The 12,532-nt window shown below is 39.8% G+C and overlaps 1 protein-coding gene across 1 annotated transcript in view; it reads right to left on the reverse strand.

The window, feature by feature from the left end:
• syne2a (spectrin repeat containing, nuclear envelope 2a) overlaps positions 1-12,532 on the reverse strand; it is an 88,262-nt gene that overhangs the window by 11,167 nt on the left and 64,563 nt on the right. The window contains exons 94-101 of the mRNA XM_085246081.1: positions 12,149-12,380; positions 11,097-11,294; positions 9,069-9,176; positions 7,689-7,844; positions 5,420-5,578; positions 4,581-4,747; positions 514-676; positions 11-201 (exon numbers count right to left, since the gene is read on the reverse strand). Coding sequence (XP_085102207.1) covers positions 11-201; positions 514-676; positions 4,581-4,747; positions 5,420-5,578; positions 7,689-7,844; positions 9,069-9,176; positions 11,097-11,294; positions 12,149-12,380 — 1,374 coding nt within the window. The remainder of the gene's footprint in view (positions 1-10; positions 202-513; positions 677-4,580; positions 4,748-5,419; positions 5,579-7,688; positions 7,845-9,068; positions 9,177-11,096; positions 11,295-12,148; positions 12,381-12,532) is intronic.

Genomic DNA, 12,532 nt, shown 5'->3' on the forward strand with positions numbered 1-12,532 from the left:
CCTACAGTACCTGAGCTTTCGATTCAGAGCCATAGCACAGATGGTCCTCCAGCGCTGGTCCAGGCTGCGGCTGGTCTCCTGCAAGGAGTCGCTCTCCGCCTCAGTGCCACCAGTAGCATCTTCATCCCGCAGCAACACATCGCACAGACTGAGCACGGATGCTACGCCCTCCGTGTGCTTCTCAATGTCCCTCTGCAGCTCCTGGACAGACATAAGGACAGGTATCACATTGGTCCATACTGTGCTACAAACCTCATTTATTAAACATCAGTCCACAGACAGAGGACAGTGAGGCACTGCATGTGACCACCTCTCCCCAAATTAAACAAAGGACAGATATGAATTATTAATCATAAACAGACAAAGAGTTGCAAGGAGTGAAAAAGAACCTTTAAAACAAACAAAAAAGAGAGAAAAAGGGTTTACAAAAAAAAAGGGAAAAAATTAAAAATGTCAAATTGCTTGTTTGACATTAATAATAATAATAATGTCATAAGGTGTTGTGAAGTCCACCTGCTGCTCTGCCAGCCTCCTTTGGATCTCCTGTTCGTGACAGACGCTGTAGGTGATGGGTCTCGACAGCTCGGCCTCGATGCGAGAAAGCCATGAGCGGAGGTTACTCATGTTTTTATCCAACTGCTGGATCGTCACCAGAGTTTCCTTCAGCTTCTTCACCCTGAAAGGACACAACCACATCAATGTAAAAAAAAAAAAAAAAGATAAAAAATCTCTTTGAACGCCTTCATTTGATATTAACAAATAACAATCTGGGGGTTTCAACCCTTATTAAGGTTTAAAATTAAGTGATGAAACTGCTGAACAATCACCTGAGTTTAAAAAACAAAAACCAATAGAAATAAAATTGAATAAAAAGATGGGAATACAAAAAAGTACAGAAGACCACAGAGAATAGTGAAAGAAAAAAAGGATATGAACGAGAAAATAAGGGTAAAGAAAACTAGTGAATGAGAGAAAGACGGAGAAAAAATGATATATAATACAATAAACCTTACAGTAAACAAACTAATTACAAAATTAAAAAAAAATGTGAATAATTAACCTCCTAGGACCTGGCGTATGTGGACATCACGTTTTGGGTTATTTAGACCAAAATACTCAATTTTGCTCTACAAGGGCCTGATATCCACTTACGAGGACATTATACTGCCACTGTTCTATCAAAATTTTAAACGAATATCCTCACATGTGGCTCTCATTTTTCTTAGAAACAAAAATTAGGTTAAAAAAAAAAAAATCTGGTAATTCTTTGTTTTTACATTCATCGGGTCCCAATCAGCCCAAATATCAAAGAGAAATTAAAAATGCATGCCGTGGAAGAGTTCGGGTCTTAGAGGGTTAAAGTAATCAAAGTACTAAACTGATGATTGCTAACCCTTTAAAGCTAAGTGTATCATAGTTATTAAGAGTTTTTGAGACTTCTACATCATCAGGACTATTTTTCCCCAAAAATCTTAAATAAATTGCACAATACATTTTAGGAAATAAAATACATTTAAAAATGCCTGATGTAGCAAATATGATAGAAACTAAAATTCATATATGCACATTTATATTTATTTGTTTATTTATAAATTTCATCAGGAGTTTCAACATTCCCATTGCGAATTTCTAGACTTTTTCTGGCAATTATTTTATAGTCCTGCTTTTCAAGGGTTAAGCATTAACAGTGTAAAGAAGGAAGGAAGCAAAGAAGGAAGGAATGAAGAAGAAAAAGAAGGAGTTCACTAGCCTTCAACCTTCTCAGGTATCCTTACTAGAACTTCTAAAGTAACCATGGCAACTAACACCCGTATGAAAGAACACACACACACGCACACACACACACACACACATAGAGCGCCACAGTGACTGGTGTCATAGCAACGTATGGAACAATAAAAGCTCTCTTCTGAGCATTAAAAGCCTGAAGTGTGCCCCATTTGGGAGTTTGAGTTAATTTACCCATTTGATCCTTCCTCCTCTGCTGACGAGGTCCAGCAGAGCCTGTCAAGGGTGAGAGTGGAGACGCTCTCCACCGAAATAATAAGCACTAAAAAAACAGCTGCAAGTGTGATTGTCTGCCTCAAGAATGTATGAAAGGGTCCCAACAGATAACGGAGAAGTGAGAATGTAAACGAGCGGCATATTTTGAAAACCTAGTTAAGAAAAAGTTGGGATGCTGTGTCAAACCCAAATTGTATTCACAACAGACCGTAGAAAACATCCTAAATATTGAAATAAAACATTTTAACATTTGAGGAGAGAATGTTATGGCAGCAACAGGCCTCAAAAAAGTTGGGAAGTGGCCAACAAAAGGCTGGAAATGTAAGTGGAGCCAAAAAGAAGAAGAAAAAACACCTGGAGGAAAATTTTGTTACTAATTAGTTAAATTGCTGACAGATCAGTAACACGATTAGGTAAAAAAAGAGCAGAGGTTCACTAAAATTATCAGGTTTGCAAATCAATGAATTCATTTTTATTTACATTTTACAAACTGTCTCTTTTTTAAAAAACAGTTTTTTTAAGTATTTGGAAATACATCAAAGTAGTAGTAGAAATGAAAGTGACCTACAAATGGGTCATAGAAACCCATTGTAGGTGGTTGCTAGATAATATGATGTTGTCATTGGACATGGGTGAGGACCTTCATTAGTACTTCTATGCCAAGTTTGTTTGGTCAATTAATAAAGGAGTAAGAGGAATACATGGATATTATTGGGCCAACCAACGTAACGTTTAAGGCAAATATAAAATAACTTTATATTTTCTCTAGTTTATCTAAAGGTTAATGAATCAGTATGAGCAAGCCCTATAATCAAAATAATATTTTCAATGCTAAAATATAATTAGTCATGTCAAATTTACTGTTTTATTAAAAAGCACATTATTAAATAGACACACTTACTGAATGGATTAAAATGGAAAATTAAAAAGAAAAAGAAAAAACCCAAACTCAAACATTTTCCCAGCTTCAGTCAAAACATTAATGTATATTTTGATCGTTTATATGAGAAACTACTGTGGCTTAATACAGTCAGTATAAATTCTGTTCAGAAACACATTCTTCCACTTTGCAGATGCAACCAACTCGGTCCACTAACCAGTCTCTTTCTCCCATTCACTCCTTCTGCACCTCTGACAGGCTAACAAAGGCCAGCAGCTTCACGCCGAGGCCAAACAAAGAAACAAAACCCGGTCAGAGGCACTCGCTCAGGAAAAGGACACGAAGAGAATGGATAGAGAAAATGAAGCAGAAAGGAGCTGGAGGATAAGAGAGGATGCATGGCTATAAAGTACAGCTGACCACAGGAGGGCTCAAAGTTAGCCAGACACTGACCTCCAAAAGGCATCTACTGTTCTTACAGTACTTGTTTAATCCAGTATGATGTTTTTAGATAATTATTCCCTGAACTAAAGATTTAGCTACAAACACGACTATTTAAATCATGCCTACTAGCTATTGAAAATAAAACATAGATAAGGAGCATGAATGCTCCTCATTCGTGCAGAATTTTCACTTCTACAATTTACATACAGAAGTGTATAAAGAAACCTCATAGTTTCACACTTTATTTCTATTAGAAGCATCTAAATTAATTTAGGCTCCAGGACTTTGCTCGGTTAAGTTCACTAGCACACGTTGGCTGACTGTTCTGGGGTTAAAAAGTGCATGCCATGTTTCTAGCAGAGGCAGACAGTTAAAAAAACAGAGATAGTGTAGTTCATCTATTGGCAGACTACAGGATGGCAGAGAAACTCTTCTCCATCAAGAATTCTTGGCTCCCATCTTGTCTACATGTGGTCAAGCCAGCTTAAATCTGCTCACTGGGTCTTTTGAGAGGGCCTCAATTTGAAAATCAGCAATTAATACATACCGACATATGCCTCCCTCCCACCCACCCACCTTCAATAGTTATCCCAGTGACAGGCTACGGGGTGGGGGTGGGGGGGGGTTCAGAGTGGACATATGCTCCCGTCTGAGGCTAGGCGCAGCCAATTTTTTTCATGATAGAGGCGGAGGGGCTAAACAGCAGTGCAAAAAGAGGAGTCTGTATCTCCTGCTCTTCCACAGGACTGTCCATCTGTTTTTAAGGGGTCAGGGGGGGCAGTAACAGTTTACAAACACAGAGGCTTAACCTCTGCAGTCTGAACATTGGAGGCCATGTATTCCTGACAGCTGCAGAGCATAGCTAACGCAGCAGCAGGTGGATGGATACCCAGAAGAGCTGCTGTTTAATTACAGCCTTTTTGGTCCTTAATTATGCCTTTTACTGCTGAGCAGGTTTGATGTGAAAAGTGCTCGGTGGGGGGATAATGATGTGAATTGCTGGTTCTGTACACAATAAACCTGAATCTTCTATAAACCATTGGCCACATGCACAAATACACACTTCATCTTTTATTCTTACCATAACTTTACCTTTAGTCTTTGAAAGGTGCTTCCTGAATGGGGAGCCACACTGTATATACACAATTTGCTTTCTTAAGTGCCTTTTGCAAAGTGTTTAACTGGCATAAATAAACACTTTTGTTAGCAGGTCACACCATGCAGCTTCTGTGGCGGCTGTGGTTGCTCTCACCTGGCTTCGATTTGGTGGAAGAGGTTGTGCCAGCGCTGGTTGACTTCCTGCAGCGACTCGTGGACCTGTGCCTGCTTGGCCTCGTTGCTGGCTAAGAGCAGCTGCTCTCCCAGCTGTTTCAGGTGGCTTTTATTCTCACTAAACAAGTTAATTTCCTCCATACAGTCCTGTAAGGAAACATGAAACGATGCTGATATATGAACATTATATCCTTTGTGAACATTTAGTCCTTAAAACAGCAAGTAACCTTGGAAAACCTGGAAACTATTCCAGTGGTTCTCAAACCACATCAAAACTCATGATTAACGATACAGGGCAATTAGCCAAATGTTGTCTGTTTTTTCTTCATCGGGAAAAAGTTCACACCTAATCAAGTTTTAGTGCAAAGCCATAAAATGGATGAGTTATAGTCATTCAACCTGCCCATTTCCATTCCCTTAAGCACTGGGTTTTTTACCAGAAAGTATTTTCTTTAGCTACTATCTTAATAAAAAGTACTGACAAGGGGCTCCAATTTTCTCCGGTCATCTACAAGCAAAAAAACACAACCTCTAAAATAACTGAAATCATACTTCATCTTGAGACAGGAAGGACAACTGTTGTGAAAAAACAAAAGGCCTATAGATCATCAATTCTAGGCCACCATCTGTTATAAACACAGCACATGTAGTTCATATATGGACTTAAAATAGAGCTTATATGAATGCCTTAGTTCATGAACTAGTTGTTGGAACACACACTTCCTCAAAGTAATGTCAAAATAATACCCATAAACAATCCCTTTGTTGATTGAGGTGATTATTGTCTGTGAAACTCTAGTGTTGGGCAACGCCTCGTACCTTCTTTAGTTTCTCCACCATTTCTTTGATGCTCAGCTCTCCCCGGTGGCACACTTTGTGCTCCATCTGAGTCAGCCAATCACAGAACTCCTTGTTTTTGTCATTGAAGATGGTCCACGCATTGAGACGATCTGCGATTTCCTGCTTGCGCGATGACACCTAAGAAGAGTCAAAGCAATAAAAGTGGTGTTTAAGCAGTGCTATAAGTTAAAGATTACAAGTGTGAACTACCTATTCTCAGATAATCACCATGCTATGTTTGCACATTGGGTATACTGCTACAATATATAAAGCCCCGCTAAAATAATTCACTCTAATAAATCTTCAGTGCTGGCAGTTACAAAGTGCTATGGTGCAGAGCACATCTACTGGTTCTCTAACTAAAACTTTCCAAGATCTTTTACAATGTTTTGTTACAATTAACAAGCAGATCATGGAGAGAAAAATCATCTATAGTTGTAAACGTGGTACTTTCGTTGGCAAATTTACTGTCGACTTGCAGGAAACAACAAAAAGAGTGGTGACGAACCTCTTTATGACTGTCAGTCCAGTCTGAAACAGGGTTAATTGTTTTGACTCCCCTTGGTATGCATCCAAGAAACAGTCTGACCCAAATATAGTGCACAAAAAAGCATTTGTGTGGTTGAACTTGGTGCAACTGGGTGTATAACTGATGAAATTTGTAGGGCACTTCAAAAGCCCCAAAGCATAAAAATGTGTGATTACATGGTATTAAAGATTAAAACGTGGCAAAAATGTTCTCTTGCTACAGTTAAATAGCATTTCATCAGTAATCAACTGAATTGAGAAAAATCCCCAGGAGAGTCTTGATATTTGATGAAATTAACAAGGTCCATTTACCTAATGACAGCTTAATACCATGAAAACACCCCATTTCATTGCTGCGGGGGGTGATAATCTTTTTGAAGCTAAAGGGCTTAGCATGCCCATGGGGCATGTTACATCAGCCATAGTTTATTGCTCAGTGACACTTTTATTTTAAAATGAGCCCCGCTTTGGTTTTAATGAACTGGCATCGGAATGCAGGAGAATTTAGGGTGCATTGTGAGCCGCGGTCACCCTGTGAGGACTTAGTGCTTCCCTGGAACAATAGATCCAGTCCCTTGAATCCCCCTTAGCCCAGCCGAGCCATCTGCTCATCAGACCCATTCCGGTGGCTTCCCCCACCTACCACCTGTTAACTATGCAGAGGAAACTGCAGTGGCTCAGATCCACGCCCCCCGGCCATGTCAGGGATGAATACGGATTAAAAATGTTTGGTGTGATCTATCAGCTGAAACTAACAAAAATTCGTTTTAAGACTACTGTCTAGACTTTTCTATATCAAACTAACAAAAACGATTCAGTACAAAAATCACACACACCTAACTGTGAGTGAGTGGTCTTTACTGGAAGAAATCAGATGGCTTTCAGGCAATTACATGATGGTATTGTGCAAAGTTAAGGTTAACTACTTCAGTTTGCATACAGAAAACAAGAGTACTACACACACAATGCATTCCTGGCTGCTGTTGCTATAACCGTGAAACCCAGTAACTCCTGCCAAGACAGGGGCAGGTGGACTATAATTGGGGACTCTATTAGCATGAGCATAAATTAAACCATAATCCCTGACAAAAATGTATAGAGCTTGTCATAACTGTGTGTTTCTCAAGAAAAAGAGTGATTTTGTGCCTAAGCCGAAAGACTTAGTCGCAGGAATTTGAACCTGTCTGTATACAGCGGAGCTACTTTCTGCAATAATGTAGTTACAGAATTAACCCCCTGTTGTTTTAGACAGCTTCATGTGACTGCTCGTGGTAGCCTGACTTTTTCAAGCTCTCACTTTAAAAAGACTTCTCTTTACTTGGCTGATACGAGCAGAACAAGCTCTGCTGGATACAATCTAAAAACAACCTGTGAGATTCACCAAACTGCAGAGGAAATATTAACAAACAAGTCATTTGGCTTGCAGGGAGGCAAATTGCTGAAAAGGAGACAGATGCAGTTTTCCCTCCATGAACCTGCGCATGCTGGCTCTTTTCTCACACAAATGAGTGTAAGTGTCTGTGTGTGTTTGTGTGCGTGTCTCTGTGTGTGGTGTAAGGCTTTGTGCTGCTGGTCACCGCCAAAACACAGCTGGTAGCAACTTTTCCCTCCTTCTCTCCCCAACCTCTCTTTCTCTCTCTTACCTGTTTCATCTGCAGTCCCTAAGACACACAGTCCCCCCGCTCTCTGTTTACATATAAACTTCTCTGTCAGTTCTCACCTTCATACACAGCTCTTCCCACTGACTGTGGAGTTGCTCCAGCTGCTTCTCCAGCAGAGCCGAGTCACTGGCCGTGACATACTGGGACAGGTCCGTCTTCATGTTGGCCAGTTCCTTCAATCCGATGGCCAAATGCTGCAGAGAGAGCTCAGTCTCCTGCATAACACACACAAGCATGCACACTTGAGCACCCGGTCAGATAGCCATGTACAAGTTGTGTGTGAACACGCTTCTCTCTTTTCGCTCTGACCGTCCAGATTAAAAGGATGTGGACGGGACAGGGGGAGGGTAGAAGGGGTAGAAAGGGGGAGGGGAGTGAAAGCATGGGGATATTAAATAAAGGAGGGGTGGGGGTAAACTCAGGGGTTCTCTGGTGGGATGGGGGTAGCTACTGATGAAATTGAAGTGTTCAGAAACTGGCTAGTTTTCAGACCAGTCCAGAAAACTGCAAATGATTTATTGGGATTTAAATGATAGGTTACTGTCATATAGGTGCCAATGGCATACATAGAGAGATGTCAAATTTTCAGTGTTACAGCAATGACAAAACAGTTTCTGTTCTTCTGTTTCTTTTCAGTAAGTATATTATTTCAGTAAATTACACAATGTCCACTGCTGGCAACCCTCAGTACCTGTTTTTCTGCAGCATGTGGATCTGATTCTGAGAATTAATTTGCAGAGAACGAGGTCCTACTCTGTTAAGACAAAGAGTTTTTCAAAGACTGTTTCCGAAGCAGAGAAGGTGACTGTTCTTGGCGAAAGAAGCCGCAGTACTAAAATGTGAAAACCCTATTATCAGGAATGCAAGTGAAACCCTTGATAGTCCTTGATATATTAAAGCACAAATTTAAATGTATTTTCATGCATTAAAATCTAAATTGAATCTAAACAGAGTTAATCTTCTCTGCACTGACAGAACCAAAGGCCATATTTCTACATATTTGATCTTGATACACTTGTAAATTACAGACTGTGTGTTTTCTAGATAATTTAATGCTTTGGAAAAGTAGCAAACATGCACATTTATTATATATGGAGTTGCATTACTGTTGAAACTTTGTGAAGGCTGATTGCAATAAAACTATAATAAAGCTTAAAAGCTCTTTAACTGCTTTGATGAATAGAGGTAGATTTCATTTGCACAACTGAGTACAAAAGGTTCTATTATGTCTGGAAATCATACAGCATAGCAGCTCATTTTATTATCAAAAATTGCCTTCATTTCTTAAACAGTATGTTATGAAATGTATTTTCACTCCACTGTTAGAAAAGTGGAGCTCTGAAATACCCGCAGCAGTTTTCTACAATTTATATCCCTCTACTTTTCATACATTCACAAACACATGAAAACACATCCTTTACAATATTATATTAAATCACCTGGATAAGAGCGGAGTCCTCCGGTCTTTCACACGTCTGTTGTTTCATCTTTAACTCGTGCATTTCAGACACGATGTTGCTGATTCCATCCTGACACCGAGACCACATCTAGACAAGCAGCGTGACACAGAGCGGTCAGAGATCTCTGGAGTGTGCTTGAAAACACATCAATAAAATGCCTCAGAGAAGACAGGGACAGCTTTAACATGTTAAATTATCAGACACCAAATGTGCCTTCCAAAAATAAATTTAATGAACCTCATAAAAGGAAAAAACTCAGAATGTCATCAGTGTTCTTAGTTTTTTAACAGTCAAGCTTTCAGATGCTGTGATAAATCCTGAGTGAAAAATTTTTTTTTAAATGTTACAAAACCATAGCTCTTTGGGTCCTTAAAAATGTAATATATTATTCTGTATGATGTCTGCAGTAGTCAATTCTGTTTTTCTATCAATCTATGTGTGATCTGACCTTTAAAACGCTGTTCAGAGGGATTTCCCTTGTCCGGGTTGGATCCTGTTGAGCTTAAAGGGGTTAACACAACTTTGCCTGACCTCTCTCTGGTCACGAAACCAGTCAGATGTCATAATTAACACAGCTCACCCAACACAAATGTTAGGGTCTGAATATTCTAATAGTCAGAGAGCAAGCACGCTTAGCAGGACTTGACGAAAAATAATGAAAGGGTGTGCTCATGTATCTGTATTTTTAAAGGTATTTTTAAAGGTATTACTTGTAATACAAGATTAGGGTGGTATTTTGTTCGATGTCTGGTCTGTCTAGGTCTTACAGTAAAGCACTGAAGGAATGAAAGGGGCAGACACTGGCAACCAGCTGTCTCTGGATGTGGATCATGGAGAGATTTGAGTCGCTCTTTGATCCCTCTTGGCAGGAGCTCAGTGCCAGGGCAACACACCAGCCTGAGTGTGTGTGCGTGTGTGTATGTATGGGTTGGTTGGGATCAGGTCCTAGATATGGGTCATGCAAAGCAGACACCTCCTACTCCTTTGTTAGTGCACAGACACACTCTTTTTCTTGATTTTCCTGAAGGTGCAGTTTTCTAAATACTCAAAACATATCAGGCAGTGATATAAATGCAGTTTTAAGGTAAAACCTAATATGCTGTCTCTTGATTAAGCTGGAGAGTGGATGGTAAATGTTTATCTTGCCTTTTATATGTGTAGATTTTCTTTCTCACCTACATCTTTCCATGTTATGCAAAATATTTCCTTTGGTGTTGGAGCCTTGATACAACAGTTGAGGCAATACTTGTTCTATTTTAGAGAGCTACAAGTGTATGTTAGGAGTGTGGTAATAAAACGCACTCATTTTTGTTGTTTGTTATTTATTTTTTTAAATTTGACTTCCTGATACTTTCATTTGATCCTTTGGGTTAGGCTTGATTAGTTTAAATCAAATACAGCAGTTCATGCTGTATTAACATGTTGGGTATGATGTGTTGGGTGCCACAATCCAGTATATCAAGCTCAGCCACCAAAGGACACCTTGTGCATAAAACTGGCAAATGTCTTTGACAGAACAGCGAGAAATGATCCAAGTGAATGAGAACGACTTGCTCTGTCAGCGGCTATAAATCTGTGGGTTGGGCCCTCCTGGTGAGGCTATGGAGTAAAACTAAGCTGAATGAATATGATTCATGCAGTGAAAACCAATGGGAAGGAGTTTGCTGTGCTGACCTTTATTTCACCAAAGTTCAACTTATTCTTTATTGTTAATGATTGATAAAAACCTTTCACGCGGGTGGGCTTTTTTTTGTTAAAAGTGACACATGAATCTGTCTCCTGCAGTTCCCTGATGGTAGTGAATTCCCAGGAAATTATGGCAAATTGACCTCTATGTTTTCTGAATTTTCAGCTTTGGGTTTCTTGGGTCTTTCTGAACTGTATAAAGTCTTTTGACTATTAATCAAAACAGTGAGATTCGGATATGGATTTTACTCGTACACTTTTAAATAACTGATGATTCAGATATAGCATAAAAATGCTAAAAATTAAACACAGGCATGTTACCTCAACAGTGGTGTAAAGCATGTCTCTTCTTTCCCTCAGTAGTGATGTGGTTCGTTGCCAGGCTTCATCTATGGCCTGAAACTCTGACTGCAGTCGACTGTAACACTCTGAGTCCTTCATTGTTTCACACAGATGTTTTCCAGCCTTCAGTGTCTGGGTGTACACAGTGGAGTGCTGATCCAGAGACTCTGTGATACACTTTGAAAAAATGTGGGGAGAAATAGTCTTTAGGGTGAAACTTTTGAGTAAAAACATTAAAAACCTAAAACGTTAAGTTAATATAACTGATCTCCCTTTCAAAGCCCTCTTCTCATGCATCTCTGGGACTTCAGCTGCTCTAGATTGAAGTCCCTTTCTGTCCCCTTTTCCTTCGTTCCTCTCTTCCACAGCATGGCTGTCACGTCTGCTGTGACCCCCAACTGGTCACAGAAGACGGCCGCCCCTCCCTGAGCCTAGTTTTGTTGGAGGTTTCTTCCTGTTAAAAGATCATTTTTTTCTTCCCACTGTTGCCAAAGTGCTTGCTTACAGGGGGTCATTTGATTGTTGGGGTTTTCTCTGTATCATTGCAGGGTCTTTACTTTACAATACAAAGCGCCTTGAGGCAACTATATAAAATAACACTGAGGTTAACTGAATTGAATTGTCTCTGTTGATTCTGGTTTTGAACACATAGACAAATGAGCTAAGCCTGGTGAGTACGGCTGGTTCATCAGCAAAGATTGTGTTGGTTTAGGCAAACAACAACAACTTTTGCATGCTGTCACACAATGGTATGGATTGCCATTCAGACATGTCTTTTGCTGATGTACTCCCGCAGCCATAGGAGGAATTTCTAGTGCACAATCTCGTAAAAAATAACAATGAGCGTTCTCCTGGTAACACGCATGCCCTGATTCAGTGTCTGTGGGTTTGAGAACTGTGAAATCTTCATGAACATAGCAAATCTCCCCACATTTTTATGGGTGGATTACTTAAACTTCATGGTCAGACTTTATATAGAAAAAAACAAAAAAATTTTCTCACTGCATTGTAAAATACATTTTTATACTGACCTGGTAATCATCGACACAGTTCTGCAGCTGATCCACTGCACAGAGAAAGCGTCCAGTTGGGGGCAGCAAAGAGTCAGCGTCCCTCAACAACTTCCACAGATGTTTCAAACCATTCTTGTAGATTCTCCATTGGTGCAGCTGTTCCTTTGTTAAGGTCCGGCTTTGACCAGCCAGAGCCACGGAGCTGAACCAGCCATTCTTTAAACTGACCACTTGTGCCGTGAGCTCAGATCTGTACAAACCAACAAAATACAATTTCAGTTTTTGTGTGTCATTGGGTCCAAAACAATCACCAAAAAGTAAAACCACATAAACAAATAAAATAAAATGGAGGCGATAAAAACTGTGTTACAGTGTGTCCACATACATACACACATAAAAACA

This window comes from Mchenga conophoros, linkage group LG15 (genome assembly GCF_057382185.1).
Source record: "Mchenga conophoros isolate Kocher_MC1m ecotype Shallow Benthic linkage group LG15, M_conophoros_male_GT1.1, whole genome shotgun sequence".
In the NCBI taxonomy this organism is placed as follows: domain Eukaryota; kingdom Metazoa; phylum Chordata; class Actinopteri; order Cichliformes; family Cichlidae; genus Mchenga; species Mchenga conophoros.